The sequence below is a fragment of the Rhinolophus sinicus genome, chromosome 8, assembly GCF_057876585.1.
Source record: "Rhinolophus sinicus isolate RSI-liver-muscle chromosome 8, RSI-T2T, whole genome shotgun sequence".
In the NCBI taxonomy this organism is placed as follows: domain Eukaryota; kingdom Metazoa; phylum Chordata; class Mammalia; order Chiroptera; family Rhinolophidae; genus Rhinolophus; species Rhinolophus sinicus.
The window spans coordinates 59,841,273-59,862,411 of NC_142508.1; the positions used below are offsets into that span (position 1 = coordinate 59,841,273).

At 40.3% G+C, this 21,139-nt stretch overlaps 1 protein-coding gene and 1 long non-coding RNA gene across 2 annotated transcripts; one reads left to right on the top strand and one right to left on the bottom strand.

The window, feature by feature from the left end:
- Positions 1 to 154: 154 nt before the first annotated feature.
- On the bottom strand, positions 155 to 4,695 carry LOC141567486 (uncharacterized). Its single transcript, XR_016022031.1, has 2 exons — positions 4,559 to 4,695; positions 155 to 499 (listed from the first exon to the last, which is right to left on the bottom strand). It is a non-coding gene; the product is annotated as an uncharacterized LOC141567486 (long non-coding RNA).
- On the top strand, positions 4,194 to 20,987 carry TMEM231 (transmembrane protein 231). Its single transcript, XM_019710800.3, has 7 exons — positions 4,194 to 4,455; positions 4,564 to 4,733; positions 12,083 to 12,211; positions 12,549 to 12,692; positions 17,399 to 17,480; positions 18,646 to 18,751; positions 19,106 to 20,987. Exons 1-7 carry the CDS (start codon positions 4,317 to 4,319, stop codon positions 19,284 to 19,286), a joined length of 951 nt encoding a protein of 316 aa, XP_019566359.2. The 5' UTR covers positions 4,194 to 4,316; the 3' UTR covers positions 19,287 to 20,987.
- Positions 20,988 to 21,139: the final 152 nt, after the last annotated feature.

Genomic DNA, 21,139 nt, shown 5'->3' on the forward strand with positions numbered 1-21,139 from the left:
GTTTGGGGAGTACTGTTTGGAGTGGTAACAGGTTGGGAGCTACATACCGGGAGTGTGACTAATTTGAGGATACTGTATGGGGAGGGCTACTGATGACAATATTAAGGACAGCCGTAGCAGGTTGCCTTGGACCTAGAAATTGAATTTAAACAAATCCAATTTCCTTCCTTTATTCAAGAAAAAATGTTTAAATAAACGTTTAAGAAAAGGTATCACAAAGGCATTTGAGGACTGTAACATCGCCATGATCATAAAGAGACTCCTTAACCTTAATTGGCAGAGGAGTCCGAAGTGACTGTCAAACTCGGAGAATTCCCCTGATAGCTGGTCATGAGATGAGCTTCTTCGGCAGTCATCTTGGGGTTCAGCAATCACCGCCTAGGCTGTGTGAGTGTGCGTGTGTCACTGCCTGAGCCTTCAGGTTCCCCAGTGATGTCATTCCTTTCTTCCTAGCAGAATCATCAGGGCAGTCTGCTGTGGGTCATCGCCTGTTTATGAGCTGGTGAATAAGTAAGAAGAATATTCGCTTAATTGGGCACATGATCCTTTACACGTGCCTGTGATGCTGATGCATCTGACAGGCCTGAATGTTTGAACATTGCCATTCATCATTTCCTACAGTTGAAATTCCTGACAAGATGCTGTGGAATCGAGCTTCATTCTAAAAGTATTTTTGCTATTTTAAGATTGTGTGTCTGAGCAACCAAGATAGTTTTTTTGTTTGCTTGCAGGTTTTTAATGAAGTGAAAAATCCTTTGAATTTCATACCTAGAAATTGCTGTTGTATACATAGGAACACTGACTGTTCTTTCTGGGTGTTGGGGGAAAGCAGTGGACAGAACAGACCACACCTCTGCTCTCATGGAGTTTGTATTCTAGCGGAACAAGACCAAAAATAAATATATCAGGAAATGATAGGTGCTGTTTAGAAAAGTAAAACAGGGTTGGTGACTAGAAAGTGATGGTGGGATAGAATGCTAATTCGATAAAGTAGTTGGCATATTCTAGGCACCGGAAGGGAACCCCTTGTGGCTGGAGCTGAATAAACAAGGGGGAGTGTGAGGAGATGAGATCAAAGAGATGTAGAACAAAACTGTATTGAGCTTTGAATTCCATGTGAAGCACAGGCTTTGATATGATAAACTTTCCTTTTTAAGTGATCAGGCTAGTTACTAGACTGTAGATTATGGGGGGTTGAGGATGGAAGCAAGGGGAACAGTTAACAGGATATCATGATGATCCAGGTGAAAGATGATGTTGGCTTAGATCAAGGTGGTGTCTATGGAGGTGGTGGGAAGCAGTTGTATTCTAGGTATATTTTGAAGGTAAAGCTGATAAAATTTGCTGATAGATTGGATATGAGGAGTGAGGGACAAGTCAAGGTTTTTGTAAGGCTGGAATTGCCGTTTACTGAAATAGAGTGGATCCAGCTTGGCAGGTGGGTTGAGAATCAAGAGTTTAGTTTTGGATGTATTAAGTATGAGATGTTTGAGAGACACATCCAAGTGAAGATGTTGAGTAAGTAAATGGATCTGTGGGTCTCAAATTCAGGAGAGAATTATTTAAAACTATTCAACTGGATGAGATCAGCTAGAGAGTGAAAAAATGAAAATACCTTTTTTGCAAATAGAATTAAACACTGAGGAATAAAGATGGTTGTTCACTATCTGATAGTGAATCAATGGAGGAGTTAGAAATTGAACTGAAACTCCTGCTTTCAGAGTTGGTCACTGTGTCCTAGTCCAAAGCATTTGCAAACCACCATTCACATGGAAGCCTTAGTACACTTCTCAGGGGAAAGATCCACCCCCCACCAACCACAGGCATGACACCCGATGATCTCAGTGATGTGCAGTGTCCTTCTGTCTTCTAGCTTTACCCACTTTCTTGATGTCTTTTTCCAGTTCACCATTCTACTTGGCTTCTCTGATATGCCTTAATGATATACATCACCTTCTTCATTGAGTCATTATGTTTAGTTTATTGAATGTTCTAAGGACACTGGATGCCTTCCTTGTGGGGATCGTTAGTTGAAGAGGTGAGTCAGCAGGAGAAAAAGGATAATGCACGTATGCAATGACACATGAACAGACCTATAACATACAAAGAATAAATTTCAAATGTTGGAGAGGTGTGTGAACACGGATACTGAGGGATGGCTAGGGCAATAGGGCCAACACAAAGCCAAGCGAGGCTTATCAAGAAAGACTTCACAGAGAATGTCAATCTTATATTTTGGAGAGAAGGGTACATTTTTCAAAGGATAAACTTTCATGAATGAATAGAAACAAAAGCTGAAGTTAGATGAGGGAACTCGGAAGCCAAAGGTTCAGCAATATAGATTAATACCAAAGTGAAAGAAGTGTTGGAAACATTTGAAGCAAACATTCAGGAGTTCTAAACTGATTAAAAAGACCCTGAATGGGAGCTCCTAGAAAGGAGTAGAATATTATTAAAATGTGTAGTTTTAAGAGAACGACTCTCTGTCCCTGAAGGTAAATTGTATGAAACATCAGAAAATTATGGACATGGAAACTGAGAAGTCAGTTCTCAGTCATGAATGCATAAAAATCACACAATATACACAAATCTTTAGCATTTTTAAAAAATCTGATGTTCTCTCTTAAAGAATTTAAATAAAACCTCAAAGACTAGCTTCCTCACATCATGGAATCAAAGATTAAATTAGTAAATAGTTTTGCAAAGCTCATGGCATCCCAGGATGTTCATACACCTAAATTTTTAGCAGTCACCGCCTTCTATTTCAGCAGTAATTAAGTTGACATTAGCTACAGTACGTGTTTCCTTCTGCTGGAAGAGGAGCTTTGGAGACAAACATCTCCTTCCTCAGAGCAGAGCCACCTTCAGGAGGTGACACTAGAACCATCTATTCTAGAATATAATTTTAATGGTTATTGAAATAAATGAAAGTCATCCACTTAAAGCATAGATACAATATAACATCAGAATAATAAGATTTAAAAAATACAACTGCTATATTTAACAGTTGTGTTGCCACCCCAGACAATCTTTAAAGCAAAAATGAATAGTACTGGACCGGATATATCAAAAGCATTTTTTGGGGCAGCCGGTTAGCTCAGTTGGTTAGAGCACAGTGCTCCTAACAACAAGATTGCTGGTTCAATCCCCACATGGGCCACTGTAAGCTGCGCCTTCCACAGCTAGATTGAAATGACTACTTGACTTGGAGCTGATGGGTCCCGGAAAAACACACTTAAATAAATAAAAGGTTTGTGGTGTTTTTTTTAAAAAAAAAAAGCATTTTGTGGCTGATGACATTTTCATCTTGGACTGCGGTAAGGACCCTGGATAGTTTTCCCAAATGGGCAGGTCTTGACCTCTCTCTATGTTGTTAGGATCTTGGCTGTTCTCTTCATCTAAAAGCCATTTCTAGGTTGCCTTCAAAATAAGGGCATCGACTACTTGACTCCATTCTGAGCACAAATTCTGAACACAAACCTCACACTATGTCTTTTATGTAAACAACAACTTTGATGTAAACCATAAAAAAAAAAAAAAAAGAAAAGAAAGAAAGAAAAAGAAAAGGAAATTCTTCTGCCATGTTCGAAATACCGGTTTGGAGTGAGGGCAGGAGGGCACAATTAAGTGATAAGCCAATGTTATCTTTGGGGAAGACCATAGCTTCCCCTAAAACCGATTGCAGAGCTTGTACACAATACAGGGTAACAAAGTATAGCAGAGCTGTATAGTAATTATCCTTTATCCCACGAAGAACCGGGAGATTTGTGTCCTGTTTCTGTGTCTGTCCTGCTATGGAGTATAGCGAAAGCAACAGGAAATTTGGAAACAAAGGGACCTGGGTTTGACCTTAGCCCAGGATCAAGTGCAAGACCACCGGCACATTTATGTTATGGGTTTTCCTCCCGTGTAGGTGTGCTGGGACTGGTTGGACTTACGAATGAACCACATTGGTTCATAGTTAATGAATGACACATAGCAGGTATTTACTTTGAGTCCACTTCTATGAAAATCTTATATTTTACACAAATGTTAACACGGGCGACAGCTACGATTTTCGTGCACAGAAACACTCGACTTCAACTCAGCCTTTGGGAAAACGCGAGTAACGCACAAAGCGAAGCCGACCAACCCAGAGGGCCCCGCCCCCCATTAGCCCCACCCCTACCAAGGCCCTTGCTATTGGTTCCTTTTCTTGCGCCGTCGGTTGCCGTAGAGACCAAGGCTATGGCAACCAGGAGAAGCCAAACTTGGTAGTCCCTCCGCCACTGCAGAGGGTCCGTCCGAAGCGTGCGGCCAAACTCCGCGCGGCGCTCATGGCGCTCTACGAGCTCTTCTCTCACCCAGCCGAGCGCGGCTACCGCGCGGGGCTCTGCTCCAAGGCCGCGCTGTTCCTGCTGCTGGCCACCGCGCTTACGTACATCCCGCCGCTGCTAGTGGCCTACCGGAGCCACGGTGAGCCTGCCCCCGACCGATGCGCGACACAGCTCCCGGCGGCCCCGCTGCGCCCGCGCCGGCCTTCCTGACCTCCTCCCCACCGTCCTCCCGCCCTCTTTACCTCAGGGTTTTGGCTGAAGCGGAGCAACTACGAGGAGCAGCCGACCGTGCGCTTCCAGCACCAGGTGCTGCTCGTGGTCCTGCTGGGACCGGAGCGCGGCGGGTTCCTCGCCTGGAGCACGTTCCCCGCCTTCAACCGGCTGCAGGGGGATCACCTGCGTGTCCCGCTCGTTTCGGTGCGTGGTTCCTGCCCGGACCTAGCTGTGCACCCGGACTGGGGCGGATTGGGGGGGTCAGGCTGGGTGGGGGAGGAGGCTAGAGGCCCGGCCCCCAGCTTTGGGGTTCGGGAACCCACGGTAAGTTGTGTACACAGGCTCAGTAGCCTGACATATGTTTGATTTCGTGGGAAGCAATTCATGTTTCATTCGACTTCTCCCAGCTGCCCACACCCCAAGAAAACCAGCCACTGTTGTCAGCGTCTGCTTCCTGACACAGTCCAGAAGCCTGCGACAGCCAGTTTCTGACCCCCGTTATTTCCGTGGGTCTGGTCTGATAGAAAAGTGGTCGCGAAAGTACCTTTATGAGTCATGAAGGACGGGCGGTGTTCTTGTTACAACCCCACTGTGTACACGCGGTAATTGTGCATCGAAACACCGGTAGGAACGGAAAGGGCAGGCATTTTTATACAGACTGGAAGCCCAGGCGCTGATTGGTGGAGCGACTTCCCAATCCCTGGGCTTGTCTCCTTAGATGCTGCTCCATCCTGCAGCTGTCCAGGATGAAACTAAAGCATTTTACTGTCTGGAATTTAGTGTTTGGTTCAGGATAAGGGAGTGCTTCCTTTACAAGCACTTCTTTCTGTTCATTTTTTGGAAAACATTTTCCTTTAGAAGTATGCAAATTCTGGTTTTCCTTCTTCCAAAGCTGAATCTCTTGAGACATCTCTGAGATGATTGGTCTACAAGCCAAACTTGTGTAGCTGCAAAAAAAATTCAGACTTTTTTTCTAGCATCTAAATAAAATGAAAAAAAAAATACTCTTATTGGTTATATGAATAACTACAAACAAAATATGAATCAGATTACTTTTTTCTGATTTAAATTTTCTTATATTTTTCTGATTATAAAAATGTATGCTCATTGTAAAATATTAGAGTGACAGATACATATAATGACATAAAATTAAAGGCTCAGTTTGGTACATGTATCAATACTTGTTAATCAGCCTCATTCTTTTTAAGATCTGCAAGGTATTTCATAATATGGAAAAACTGTAATGGATTTAACCAGTTCTCATTGGTGGGTATTGATTTATTTTTTCAGTATTAGAATGTTGCAGTGAATAAGATTTTGAATAAATCTCACACCTTTAAAAATCAATCTGTGAGAAGTGCAATAGAAGCTGTTTGTTGAAATTGTGTAAGTACATAGAAAACTCAGCAAGCAAATAAAATAATTATTAACTCCAGAGAAGTAAAAGTAAGGAAAGGAAAGGAAAAGTGTTGTGAATATGAGTTACATAGTCAAATGAGACTTTAACTCTCCTGGAGGATGGGGGGAGAGAGAGAGAGAGAGAGAGAGAGAGAGTTAGAGTTGAGAGATGTGAGGGGAAGAAAATTAAATATTCATCTCTGTTGGGAAATCAACAGAGAATGCCTGAAATGAGGTGAAAATATTTGCCATGGGGATGGAAGTCTGCTGGGTTTTGTAACAAACATTATTGAACTCTTTCATTCTTTAAATGATCAGTACTTTTAAATTGATTTTTAAAACAGAACTGGAGTAGGAGACAAATTTCTTTCAATAGCTCTTCACTAATCATGACCTGTTGCCCATTTTTTATTCATATTTGAGATTATAAAGCATCTGAAGAAGGGTGCCTGGATGAGAGGCCAGTGCCCAGGTATGCTTACATTCCATGTGTATATGTTGCCTTTCCAAAAGTGTAAACAAAAGGTTTTTTATTCCAAACAAAAAAAAAATTAACTTGTTAGTTTTACTTTAGGTTAGCATTCCCTGTCTTTTAAATTTTGAGTAGCAATTTTTTTCTTTACATTGGTATATTCCTCTCTATCATACTCTTCTGGTTACTTGAGTCTAAGAAATCATCAGGAAAACTTAAAATAATCATGAAAACAAGGATATAACATTAGGTTTCACTCATTTGTCCTTTTCACTTGTTCATCCACCACAACTGGTTGACTCCCCACTTGGACTGCTAGTTAGCCTCTTATCCCTGTAACCAGAAACTACTGCCTTGAGAGCACTGCCCCCATGTTCCCCCTGCTTCTGGTATGTGTGTGCAGATTTTAAATCTGCAAAGCCAAGACTACCTCTTATTTTTATGGTGTCCAGAACTATTAATACTCTTTAATACTGGGCAGTTTTACACTAAAATACAAAACCAAAGCTTCTTTTTCTTAGTTTTTTTTTTTTTTTCTCCTCCACTCTAGGCCTATGTCTATAAGTAATTTATGACCTTGTTCTCAAGTAACTGATTTGCTTCCTTCTTCGCTGAGCTCAAGGATTTCTTATTCCATATGTTATACTCTTAACCCTTATTGCAACAAAGTATTTTATTTTTCTAACTCTAAATATGAAGCTAGACTGATTACCACCCATCTGAGAAACTGCCCAGGAAGTGAAGGAAGCAATGGTTTTAGATCAAAGTTTGACCAAATGCTGGAAGTGGCTTTTCGGTTGCTACTTGGTAAAATGCCTCAGAAGTCAGAAATGGGCTTGCTTCTGCTTTGGTCAGCTTATCTTGGACAGCGTCTCTAAAGTCTCTATGTTTTTAATGCTTTAAAAGTCAAGTTTTTTGTCATTTCTAATGAGAGAAGAAAAAAAAGCACAGCTAGACCTTTTCCCTCAATGAGCCTGACGTGGCTCTTGGAGGCATCTGTGAACCCAGAGAATATGGGGCTGAAGGCTGTAGGAGGATGCAGGAAGATAGTGGAGAGTCTATGAGCTTATGTGTCTGAGAATCTATGTGTCTGTTTTTTCACATCTCTGAAACCAGAGTGTGTCTGTGGTGTCTTCCAGTAGCTGTTGGCCAGGAGACAGGCTTGGCTTAGACTTCATTGCCTACATATGTGTAAACATCAAAAATGCCAGCACTCAAAGTTGTAGAAGGGACATCAGCAACTTGAAAGAAAATCCCAGAGACAATAGTAAAACGTTGTTGTTGTTGTTGTTGTTGTTTTCAGCTTTATTGAGGTATAATTGACAAATAAAATAGTAAGATACTAAAATATTATTTTAACCCCTAAACAGCCAAATGGACAGTGGGTAAAGGAAGGTTCAAGAGGCATTTAAAAATAGGCTAGCTCTGCCTAATTTTAAAGCCTGCTCAAGAGCCCAGGCCAATGGATTTTAGTTTCCTTTATGACTTGTTTTTTGAAATGCTTTATCACCAATGTACTTGGTGGCATTAAGGACAAAATTGCATAGAAAAGTATGAATATCATTGAATCAAAAAGTGATTCAAAAGAATCACGAGGTAAAGAAGTTTTAGGAATCCCTGTATCAGTTTATTTTGCTTATATTCTTCTATGTGCGTAAGTATCATATCTGATATAAATATGCCTAAATCTAAAAGCTCTTCCAATAAGTATAAAATAAATACTCTAAGTGACTAGAAACATTGTGTCATAGTTTAATTGGAATTATTTTTCCTTTTTTACTGGTACATAAAATAATGGTGTATTTTATAATTGATGGTATCTTAGATTCGCTGCAATACAGGTAGCAAGGATTTTATGAGTCTAGGAGCCTGAAGTAGTTAGTGGTCCCTACTTTGCAGGAGACCCAAAGACTGATGCCAAAGAGTATTTTCAGCATTTAAAAAAAAGTGGAACACTCAATAATGACAAATATATGATAAGGTGGACACTGGTCTAAACTAGGAAATTATCCTTTAATAAAAGAATATGACTCTAAAGAAAGAAAGATAAGAAAACAAACCATGAGATACTGTAGATTCCTTGATAGGGAAAATATTGCCAGTCAGAGCATTTGGAAACAATGGCACTCTTAAATTTATAGCAATTCTTCCAGTCAGATGGTGTGTTGTTTTTAGGTCTTGTCTCAGCTCCAAACGCACCCCTCCTTTCCTCTGCTTGTGATGCTGACACAGATGCTGAAAACCATCCTTCTTTACCCACTGGCTTCCTGTTAGGTTCTGCCAGTAGGAGGCGCGATGAGCCTTGTTCTGGGAGTAGGAAAAAAACTGGAAACTGCAACCAGTTGCCGCTGCCAGGGTGAAGAACCATTGTTGGGGTGATGCAAACAGGAAGGAGTAAGGCTTTCCTCTGGCCTCATTAATTTCCTCTAGTGGGTTCCTCCTCCAGGCTCTGGAGGTCCCAGCACCAGCTGAGCAGCACTCCCTTCTTGAGGTCTGAGTCCCAGCTCCTCCAGGAAATGCCAGGCTCTTCCCATTCTTCTCCAGCCCTAAGGACATGAACTGCTTCCTGCAGTTACTTTCTCTGTGCTATCACAGCATTCCCTTTTTGCCTTTTTAGCCCTCTAATACCTATGTTACTAATTATCCCCTATACTAAATTCCCTCTGTTCAAATAACTGTGTAGTTTCTGTTTTCCTGATTGGACCCTGATTGATACAGGTGGACTGATGCACATGGATTAAATCCAACAAGGCCTGTATTTATCCTGTTTAGTATATTAGTGTTGATTTCACATATACCTGTAAAGGATTATCCTCCTTTAACCACCAGAAATCTTTGAAATTAGGGGTTTTGTGGGCTATTATAGATGGAGTCAGCAAACGTAAGTCCTAGCCCCAGTTCTGTCATTGGGTTCCATACCCTCTCTCAGCCTCAATCTATCTATGTAAAGAGCATGATAGTACCTCTAATTATTACTGTTATTAATAATAACCTCTCTCCTGGGATATGCACAAGGATCAGATGGGACAACCAGTGGATATAAAAATTGCCCCAAATTGCACATATACCTTATAGAAACAAGGTGATGGTGTGATTTATGAATTATCTTAGCCAGACACACCAATTTGATTTTAGATGCTAATCTTGATCTTGTGTTAAAGGGGTATTAGCTCTTTGAATGTCTGCCTTTATGGCTGTTGCACATCTGTTAAGCTTGATTTGAACTAACTGAAATTGAATCATTGATTTCATCAGTGGTGCAAGTGGTAGCATAGAAATGTGGCCCACCTTGCCAGCCTAGAGGAGTGACAGTCTAACTTAGTGGTTGGTCATTGTGGGAGATACACCGTTTGCATCATCACTTATCCCCATGGCTCTCTCTTGTTCCCCTTCATCCACTACTCTCCATCTCCCTCCTCTGCCAAGCTGTGCTGGCCTCGGAACACTCTTAAACATTAACCCGCTTTTACTCAGTTAATCTTCACTTTGTTAGCCTGGATCACTCTTCCCCCAGATATCTCCGTGCCTCCTCACTTCACTTCATCCAGGTTTCCAACAGTCAGGTCTTCCTGAATTTTCTGTAAAAAAATTCTACCCTGGTCATCCTCTAATTTTAGCGTGCTTCATTATTTTTTTGTGTGGAACTTATCATTATGTAATATTGGTATGTTAATTTATTTGTTGATTTGTTTATTTTCTGCCTAGCTGGGAATATAAACTCCACTAGGGTGGGGACTTTGTCTATTTTGTTTGCCATTTTATTCCCAGTACCTGAAATAGTGCCTGACACATGGTAAGCCCTCAAAAATTACTTGAAAGATTAATGAGTGAATTTAACAAGCAGACACTAATTATGGTGCTATGCCAGATCTCGGTTCTCTGAACTTGGAGTAAAAGTGTGGACATAAACAAGTATACAGACTTATACTTTTGATGCTGGCTTTTTGCAAAAAGATTTGTCCTACCCAACATCTTCTTGAGTTGTTTTTTGGTTGGTGGTTGCTGTTGTTTTGTCTGGACATTTTAATCTTGGAAAGATAATCAGACTTAAAGTCAAAGACATGGTTTCATATCCTGTCTTTACGTTCACTAGCTGTATCCAATAAATCCCTTCACTTCCCTGAGCCTTGATTTTTCTCATCTATACAAGGGGGATAATATTTGCTGGGCTTACCTTAGACTTATTTTAAAAATCAAATAAATTGTGTTGCTCTCCCGCCCACAATGTGTTGGAGTCCAGATTCGTCTGGCAATTCCCTCCTCGCCACTATCCTCTCTTGCACTTTGAAACATTTGATCTTTGTCTCCCTGTTCAACCCTAAAGATCCAGAAGGCAGGGATCCACTCCAAAGAGTGTTCCCAACTTTGTCTTCCAAGTCTTCCCAGATACCAACTAAAGAAAACTCACAGGAACACAAGGCAGCCTCTTTTCCATCCTAATCCTAATCCCTAATAAGTAATTGCCTCAGTAATTTGATTGTCAGCCCTGGTAACAGATATCCCTGCCCTGCACCTGCGAAGCTGATGAAATAGGACAGAAAAAATAGTGTCCAACAGAAGAGAGAGGGTAGGTTTCTCTATCACAAAGCCTACGATAAGGACATCATTGTCTAGAAAGAAAGAAACGATTGAAAGTTTTTGAAAACTGAGATATCGCTATCTAAAATGACCTTATTAGCCTGAAAAAGAACAAAGAATCTCTTCCTCACATAACAGTATTAGTGGAAAGAAATGAATCAGTAGATGGAGAATTCAGATGGGAACATTGATACACCATAGTGGAATCCTTCTGGGAACCTACACCGGGACAGGATCCATTGTAGCAGGAAGGTCCAGTGTTGTGCCAGGGAGTCGTGTCAGCAGTGATCACATTTCACTAACCACCTTTTCCTGCTGGTCATTTTAGGATCACCGTGAGGCAAGACTGGGTATGAAGGTCCTCTTAGGAGCTGTCCTTTGTCTTTTTCCCTCCTCAAATCTGTTTTTATCTACTTTCATGTCCATAATTTATAAGGTATCTGTGTAATTCTAATGGCTTACTGGTTTTGCTTAGCTTCCTTTTTCATTGTATTGATTGGTACTAAAAGATGCACTAGGCTTTAAGTCCTGACAGTGATAAGCTGAGGTCCAACATTGAGAATCTGAAGCAAAGACACTTGTGGTTGAAAGATGTATAAATAGAGCTTGGTGTTTTCCTGCTGAGTCTAGGGGATGCAGAAAGATTAGTATTAGTTTCTTTTGTATTTTACAAAAGTTGACTCCTAGACGACAAGTGGAAGACAAGTCTGATGTGCTATTTAAATTTTCTATACACACTCAGGCATGTTTGTAAAAATGAAAGAAGAAAGAAAACACCAGCAACAAACAGAAAAGGTTCAAATAAGACAACTGAAAAAGAGAAATGCCCTCCAGATGTTTATTGTTGTCATCGCCACTTCAAGTTCCCATTTAGTTTGGTCCTTGAACATTTGAGAGCATAAGTATGAAGTTCAGGGGCCATACCCGATGTGTCTCTTTCCCCAACATCGATCCACTTATACCTATTCATTCTCCTTTTCTTTTGATGAGGGAGATGAAAGCTGTGTATGACAGAACAACGGGTCATTGTGTATGTACAATAGTGATATGGATTCTTCCCAACTTATTAAGGACCAGGGTCACTGACCCTCTTTGGGTTTCCTAGGCTAGAGAAGAAGACAGGAACCAGGATGGGAAAATGGACATGTTACATTTTAAACTGGAGCTTCCCCTGCAGTCCACGGAGCATGTTCTTGGTGTGCAGCTCATCTTGACTTTCTCCTACCAACTGCACGTGAGTCAATGCCTGAGGGAAGCCTGCCCTCTCCCTTTTGTCTTTTAATAGAACAGACCCCTCTTTCTGGTTTCTAGGAGAACCCACACTGTAGAAAAAGCCTCTTTTTTGAGATAGAGTTTGGGATTTTAACTTAGGCAAATGTTTTGCATTCGGACCATATTAATTTACATGAGCTATTAACAGCTCAGAGGGTTCTGGACGGAGCGCTTCCTGCATGGCTGAGCCAGGTATGTGAAGGACTGTTAGGCTTCAACTACAGATAGGTGACCCTGGGAACCCAGAGCCCTTCAGATCTGACTGAAATTGGTATTGCCTCTCGCTCTGATGATTTCAGAGGATGTCGACATTCGTGATGCAGAGCATGGCGTTTCTCCAATCCTCCTTCGCTATTCCCGGGTCCCAGTTATATGTGAACGGAGATCTGAGGCTTCAGCAGAAGCAGCCCCTAAGCTACAGTGGCCTAGATGTTCAGTACAATGTAAGGATGCTTCTCCTTGTCCGTCTCCTTTGTTTCTATATGTTACTGTTGATCAGTTCTTTGAAGAGGGAGAAATGGAAATTGGAAATAGCATTTCTCTGCGGGTGGCACAGAAGAGGATTTCTGAGGAATTCGTGCTATGAATTCTTTCAAAATATGGAGACAGGTACGCCTGTTATTTACACCTGGAAAGAAAGAAAAAAACCTGTCTTTAAGAACAAAATTGTTTATTGCTTTCAGATACACACACACACACACACACACACACACACACACACACACACACCGTATTCTAAGTGATCTTTTTCGGTTCATGTAAAACATTTCAAAAACAATATTAACAACCGATGATTGAGCACATAACATATGAGTATGCCAATGCTGAGTTAAGGTGTTTAAATCTATCATCTCATTTAGTCATCACAGCAACCTCAGGCGATGTCAATTCTGTCATTTCCCAGCTCTCCAGCGGCTTGTCCTATCATTGCTCCCCTTGCTCCTTTCTAGCCATAGTGGTCTTTGTGCTGTGCTTCAAACCCAAGAAGCAGCTCCTTGCCTCAGGGCTTTTGCACTTGCCTTTCCCTCTGCCAACTATCCACATAGCTTATTCTGCCACTCCATTCAGGTCCTTTTTCAAATGTCATTGAGCACAGTCGCTCCCTGACATTTCTTTCTGAAACAGCCTTCCCCTCTCTCCATCACCCCTCACCTAGATTTGCTTTTCTTACTTCCACCTGATGTATTAGAGAGATATTTTCAGTTTGTTTATTTGCGGACTCCTTCAGCAGTACAAGCACTGACATCTTCTCGATTCTTTCACGCCAGTGCCTAAAACAGGGCCTGGCACATTGTAAGCGTTCAGACAGATTTATTGAAAAAAAATGAACTCTCAGTTTACACATGAGGAAACTGGGACTTATAGATATTAATTAATTTTCCCCAAATCCCACAACTTGAAAGTAACAGAGCCATGAATTGTCTGTCTGAGACCAGAACTCGTCATGCATGTAAGCACCCATTAGTAACCTTTATTTTATCACAAGGGGGCCCATATAAGTTGAGATACTTTTGAAAAGGAAAGGGGGCATTATCAGTTATTACAGACATAAACCAGAACTGTTCCAGACAAACTAGGGTTTATGGTCACCCTAGCTATAATCAGTGTAAGTTAAAAAAAAAAAAAAAAGGAGCAGAACTATAAGATAGAAACTTAACATGGCACTTTTTTTTTTCTTTTTTGCTTGGAAAAGGTCTTTGCTGTTCTTCGGGGGTTTTTCAGCTTTATTGAGGTATACTTGGCAAATAAAATTGTAAGCTATTTATAGTATACATCATGATGGTTTGATATATATGTATATGCATTATGAAAGGATTCTTCCCAATTAGTGAACACATACATCATGTCACATATTTATCTCTTTGTGTATGTATGAGAACATTTAAGTTCTACTCTCTTAGCAAATTTCAATTAGACAATACAGTGTTAACTACAGTCATCGGTAGATCCTCTTTATTCAGTAGATCCTTTATACAGTAGATCCTCTTTATTCATCTTATAACTGAAACTTTGTACTTTTACAAACCTCTCCCTATTTCTCCCATGACTATCCCCCAGCCCCTGGCAACCACTTCTCTGCTCTGTATCTATGAGTGTGACTTTTTATGTAGATTCTACATATAAGTGATACCATGCAGTATTTGTCTGTCTCTGTCTGGTTTATTTCACTTAGCATAATGCCCTCAAGTTCCACCTATGTTTTTGCAAATGGCAGGTTTCTTCTTTTTTCATGTCTGAATAATCACAATGTATATGCCACATCTTCTTTACCCATTCATCCATTCAGAGACACTTAGGTTGTTTCCATATGTTGGTTACTGTAAATAATGCTGCAGTGAACTTGGGACATTATTTCAGGATATAATCTCTTCAATATCCTGTTTTCATTTCCTTGGGATATATACCCAGAGGTGGGATTGCTAGATCATTTGGCAGCTCTAGTTTTAATGTTTTGAGGACCCTCCACATTGTTTTCTATGGTAGCCGTACCAGTTTACATTCCCATCAACAGTGAACAAGGGTTCCCTTCTCTTTATATCCTCACAAACCCTTATTGTCTCTTGTCTTTTTTTATAATAGTCATTAAGTGATAATCTCATTTTGGTTTTGGTTTGCATTTCTCTGATGATTAGTGATGTTGAGCACTTTTCATGAACTTGTTGGCCATCTGTACGGCCAATTGAATAGACATTTAGGGAACTGTCTATTAGACATTCTATTTATTCAAATAGACATGCAAATGTCTATGCAATTGCTCTGCCCGTTTTTAATCAGATAGGTTTTTGTTTACTCTGTTGAGTTGTATGAGTTTCTTACATATTTTGGATATTAACCCTTTATCAGATATATTATTTGCTAATATTTTCTACCATTCTATAGGTTGCCTTTTCACTTTGTTAATGGTTTCCTTTGCTCTGCAGATGCTTTTTAGTTTGACATAGTTTCACTTATTGTTTTTGCTTTTGTTGCTTGTACTTTTGATGTCAAATCCAAAAAATTATTGCCAAGACTGATGTCAAGTAGCACACCCCTGGGGAGCATTTGAGATCTTGCTCCCCAGCTTATGTCATCAGTTTTGTTCAAATGAATTCATAAAAATTAAAAAAAAATTAGTATATACCCCTATGTTTTCTTCTAGGAGTTTTATAGTTTTAGATCTTAAATTTAAGTTTTAATCCATTTTGATTTGGTTTGTATACATGGTATAAGATAGGAGTCCGGTTTAATTCTTTTGCATGTGGTGATATATCCAGTTTTCCCAGTACCATTTATTGAAAAGACTATTCTTCCCCATTATATTCCTGGCTCCTATCATAAATTAACTGACCATATATTTGGGTTTTTTTTCCTAGGCTCTCTATTATGTTCCATTGATATGCATCTGTTTTATGCCAATACCATCCTGTTTTGATTGCTTTGTAATATAGTTTTAAGTCAGGGAGTTTGATGCCTTTAGCTTTGTTCTTTCTCAAGACTGCTTTGGCTATTTGGGGTCTTTTGTGGTTCCATACAAATTTTAGGATTGTTTTTTCTATATCTGTGAAAAATGCCATTGGAATTTTGATAGGGATTGCACTGAATCTATAGATTGCTTTGGATAGTATGAACATTTTAACAGCACTAATTCTTTCAACCCATGGGCACAGAACGTCTTTCCATTAATTTGTGTCTTCTTCAATGTCTTTTATCAATGTCTTATAGTTTCCAATGTATAGACCTTTCACCCTATTGATTAAATTTGTTCCTATTTTATATTCTTGATGAAATAAATGTAATGAGATTGTGTTCTTAATTTCTCTTTCTGATACTTCATTGTTAGTGTATAAAAATACAAGTGAGTTCTGTATATTGATTTTGTATCCTGCAACTTTACTGATTCATTTATTAGTTCTAACAGTTTTTGGTGGAATCTTTAGGCTTTTCTATATATAATATTGTGTCATCTGTCAATAGAGATGATTTTACTTCTTCCTTTTCAACATGAATGACTTAAATTTTTTTTCTTGCCTAATTGCTTTGGCTAGGACTTCCTGTACTATGTGGAATGAAAGTGGCTAGGTGGGCCTCATTGTCTTGTTCCTGATCTTAGAGGAAAAACTTTCAGCTTTTCACCATTGAGTATGATGTTAGCTGAGGGCTGGTCATATATGTCCTTTATTATGTTGAGGTATGTTCCCTCTGTACCCACTTTGTTGAGAGTTTTTATCATGAATGGATGTTGAATTTTGTCAAATGCTTTTTCTGCATCTATTGAGATGAGTGGAATGGTGTCATGTAGGAGATGAATCTTATCAATCAGGCCAGCCATAGTTCTTGGTTGTCTCTCCTTTGTCATTGTCCAAGCTACCTTTTTTGTTCATAATGCCTCCCAGTAGTTGAGAGTGTCCCAAGGCCCATTTCAATGTGGGTGATGTGGGTATTTTCTCGTTTGCCCAATGTGAGGGTGTCACTCAACTAATTTCTGGATTTCTTTCAGAGGGAATTGCTCCATGTGTAGCTATAGTTCAGTGGAAGGAGGTGAGTTCAGGAAGCTTCTTTCTTACCATCTTGGACTGGAACCTTTTTTTTTTCTTTCTTTCCTTTTTACATTTTTTAACGGCTCCCCTATGTTCTCTGCATTCTGAGTCCAGGCTTCGCCTAGAAACCCATAGCACCTTATATTTGAAGGTTTATATCAACAAGAATATGATAGTAGAGAAAGGAAGTAATTGCCTTCTTCAAGGGGTTATGTGCTTAATATTTGCATTTTATCCTATTTCCAGCTCTACATTTAAAAGAGATAAATTTAGAGATCATCCAGAGAAGAGCAAGGAAAAGACAAAGGAGTTGAAAGTATGGTCTATTTTTTAAAATTAATGGAATTATTTCTCCCCTTGGAATAGAGAGAGCTATTTTATAAAGAACGTTAAAACCTTTAAAAGGTAGATATTGACCCCTTGTTTCCTTCCTCACAAGCAGAAAAACTGAGGGCAAATGACAAATTTTTGCAGGAGAGTTCATTCATCCTTGAAGACAAGATTTGATACTAGTATAGGCCACCAAGAACAAGAGTGTGGTCTCTGAGATCAGCCTGGGTGTGCAGGAGGATAGAAAAACAAGAGAGGAAACTACTCAGGTGCTCTCACCATGTCCTCCTTCCATATCCCAGGTATCTGTCATCAACGGGACCAGTCCTTTTGCCCGGGACTACGACCTCACCCACATCATTGCTGCCTATCAGGAAAGAAATGGTGAGTCCCCCGATTTCATTCAGATGCCTCTCAGGGTCTTTCCAGGTTAGTGGGACTTTAGGGAGAAACAGAATTGGAACATTTTTCTTGATGAAAATGTCAAAAACACTGAATGGTCAGTGATGGGAGGCGAACAGCCTCCAGGATCTGTCCTTTTTCTCCTGATCTAAAGACCCGTACCCTACCCACCCTCCCACTTATGGTGCAGCAGGTTAGTGCCAATTAATTGCCGTATTTATCCCACCACTGGCTTGATGAGTTTCCTTTTTTTTTTTTAAATACAAGCTTAATTGACTTGGTCTCTTTACCATATTTATAAAAGAAACCAAAGACAAGTTACTACCCATCATTCTCAGATTGAAATAGGGAATGTGAGTGACTCACCCCTTATCAGCAATCAAATCAGGAGAATAGCAGGGTTCTGGCTGGAAGGCAGTATGTCCATTCCTTACAGAGGAAGGCAGGGTGTCCATCCCTTATAGAGGCAAGGCTCTCAGGCCATCCCATGTGCTTGACTCAGCATCTTTGTCTGGTTGGTGTTCTGAAGTTTTCTCTAAAGGCACCTAAAGTATTACATGACAACCAGATGTCATAGATACTGCACACAGACATTTAAAAAGTGGGGGGACTACAATTCCAGTATTTTTTTCTGGTTTTATATAATACACTAAACACCAAAAAATAAAGGAATTTTAAAACTAAAAAACATTGAAACCTAAACTAAAAAACTACAAATCAACTTTGCCTTTTTCATTCCTTCTGGTCTTTCTCTGTATGCAGATGTTTTTTAATATAGCTGCTATCACAATTTCGAGATACTTTGGGTACCAATTTATTTTTGCTTACTTTGTAACATAAATATTTTCTCATGCTTCTACAAAGTTTTAATTGGTATTATTTTAGTGGTAACATAGTATTCCTTTGCTTAGCCGCTCAGCAATTATAGAACACTAGACCACTTCCACATTTTTTAACGTTTTGACAAGTATTTTAACAAACAATGTGTGAGCAATTTTGCGCATTCAATTTCGCTTTCATTTTTAATCATTTGAGTTGAGTTCTGAAATGCAGACATTGCCCGAGAGGTAAAAAGAGTATTTTCATAGCCCTCAATATTGTATTGCCAAAGAGAGCATTCATGGATTAACTCCCGATTGTATTGCAGTAACCACCATCCTGACTGACGCCAACCCCATCTGGCTGGTGGGAAGGGCTGCCGAAGCTCCGTTTGTGATTAATGCTGTCATCCGATACCCCGTGGAAGTCATCTCATATCCTTTCTGTTAAGGAGCCAACAGTAGCTCAGTTTTGAAAAAGAAAAGAAGGATTTCTCAGTTGTCCCCAGAAGGAACAGAGGTGGAAAGGCTTAGATTGGAAATTATTACAGCATTGTAACCCCACACATATGATTCTGTCTGCTGTTCATACAGGGAAAAAAATTCATTTCCTGTTCCTGTTTCTTAGCAATTCTTCTAGGTCAGAATCATCCTTATTTATTGTCTTAATACTCTTTTATTATCCCTTTTACCTTAAGGGTATTTAAAACATTTTTGCCATATCTTACCTGAACTTTGGTTTAACATTCACTTAGAAAATGTCACCTGAGACTCCTTAACTGTGTGTACTTATCTACCAGGATTCTGGGAAATGATAAAGTTTGCCTGGATCCAATATGTCAGTATCCTGCTTATCTTCCTCTGGGTGTTTGAAAGAATCAAAATATTTGTGTTTCAAAATCAGGTGGTCACCACAATCCCTGTAACAGCAGTGCCCCAGGGAGAACTGTATAAGGAGCACATATCATAAGAAGACCATTTCTGAAAACTAAGCAGGGCTCTGGCTACCTCACTGTTGGCTTCTGAGAACTGCCATCTTACGACATTTCTGTAAAGAGCCCATGGACACGTGTCAGCATGTGTGCTTTTCCTATCAGAGACAAAAAACAGTTCTTTCTAATTTTTCTCTACACAAATTCCATGTCTTATAAGTGCCTACCAAAATTGTCAGGGACTAGTTTGTGGAGGGTTTCTGCAGGCTACAATTTGCCCTTTTTTTTGGCCTTAGATTTGAATTTCAGAAGAAAACTAGTCAGTTTAGAAAGAGTTTAGAAAGACATGTTGGAAAGAGTCCCATCTCTGGTCAAGCAAAGACTTTTCCTTTCTTGAACTGAGAAACACTATGCATTTCTTCCTCCTATTGTAACTTACATTGTACTCTTTTCAGGGCTCTCTTGTGACAGACATGCAAATCACTAGCAGTTTCCACTCCTGGGCATCTAAATTTCCCATTCAGAACTTTGATTTCCAGAACTGAGAGGCCTTTAACTGGAGAACTGGAGAGATGGGGAGAGAGAGAGAGTGCGGGTGCTCAAGAACATGTGTATGCACGTGAGGGTGGGCAACTTGAGGACACTGGAACCATCCACCTGCCCTCAGTCTAACAGACATCGTCTGTCGTCAGCTCAGCTGAAGAGCCCTTTATCCTGCCCTGCTGTGGCTGGCTCTTTGCCCTGCCTTTGCTCTCTGTCTCTGCCCCTGGAATTGCAGACTGAAATCAGAAGTGCTGTTTCATTCACGATCCCCTCAGCAGCAGTGGGGGAAGTAAGGATTGTAACAACAGGTTCTCTCTGGCCCCCAACCCACAGCCTGGACACTTGCTACTCCTCTTTGACAACCCTCTCCCTTCCTGAAAAGGACATGGGTGACAGAGAACCTGTTGTTGGTATTAGTTCCCATTGCCCGACAACCACAAAGTTTATTTGGAGGGCTGGTGGGAAGCTACTTGTATTTCCCTTGACTAAGGAACAGGGCACCCATCAGAGCAGACAGCTTTGGGGAAGACACACAAGGAACAGTGAGGGGAGAAAGAGGATGCTAGCCCGGGCAGCCCAATCCAGCCTGGCCATTAGAATGACAAGCAGTTCAGCCCGATTACCCGCATGACTCAGCGTCTGCAGGAGAAGAGTGCTGGAACAAGTCTCTGTCGCATACAGAAGACTGGTTCTCTGTTGCTGTCTTGAGGAAACATGCAGTTTTCTCAAAGGGCAGATGGATCTGCTTTATGATCCGGAGATGTCTTCGGCACTAGAAGGACACGCCCACTGTGATCCCTTCTTGCCCCTTCAAAATCACACTCGTCAGTGTGTGCCTCAGTTTACCTTGGAGAATTAGTTCTTATTTCCAAAGCACCTTTTCTTTCAGGCTGACCAAAATAAGAATTTTGCAAACAGCTATTTTGAAGAATTCAATCCCATAAATATCCTAACACTGGCCCCTCTGCCTTTTCTTGTAAAATTTAGGGCTGTTTACATGCCTAATTTTTTTTTTTTGAGATTTAAATCAAAAATGGTTGCTGAATTTTCTAAATTACAAAAGGTAATGAGACATGGAAAGACAGCTAAAGATGTGTATAAGCGTTACTTTGCATTTTATTAAATTATTTCAATGCAAAATTTGTATAAATAACCATTATGTTTTGTAACTTTCTAATTAAAATGTTCAAAATGGAGGCTGCATGTGGCTTTTTAGAGGGGAAGGATTTGGAAAGGGGAAGAATGGGGAGGGCAGAGGTGGCACACACTTCTCCAAGTTACTCACCAGCAGCCTTGCTTTGCCAGGACTCTGCCCAAAGACCTTGGAGATTTTGTTTGCTCTTTGGCA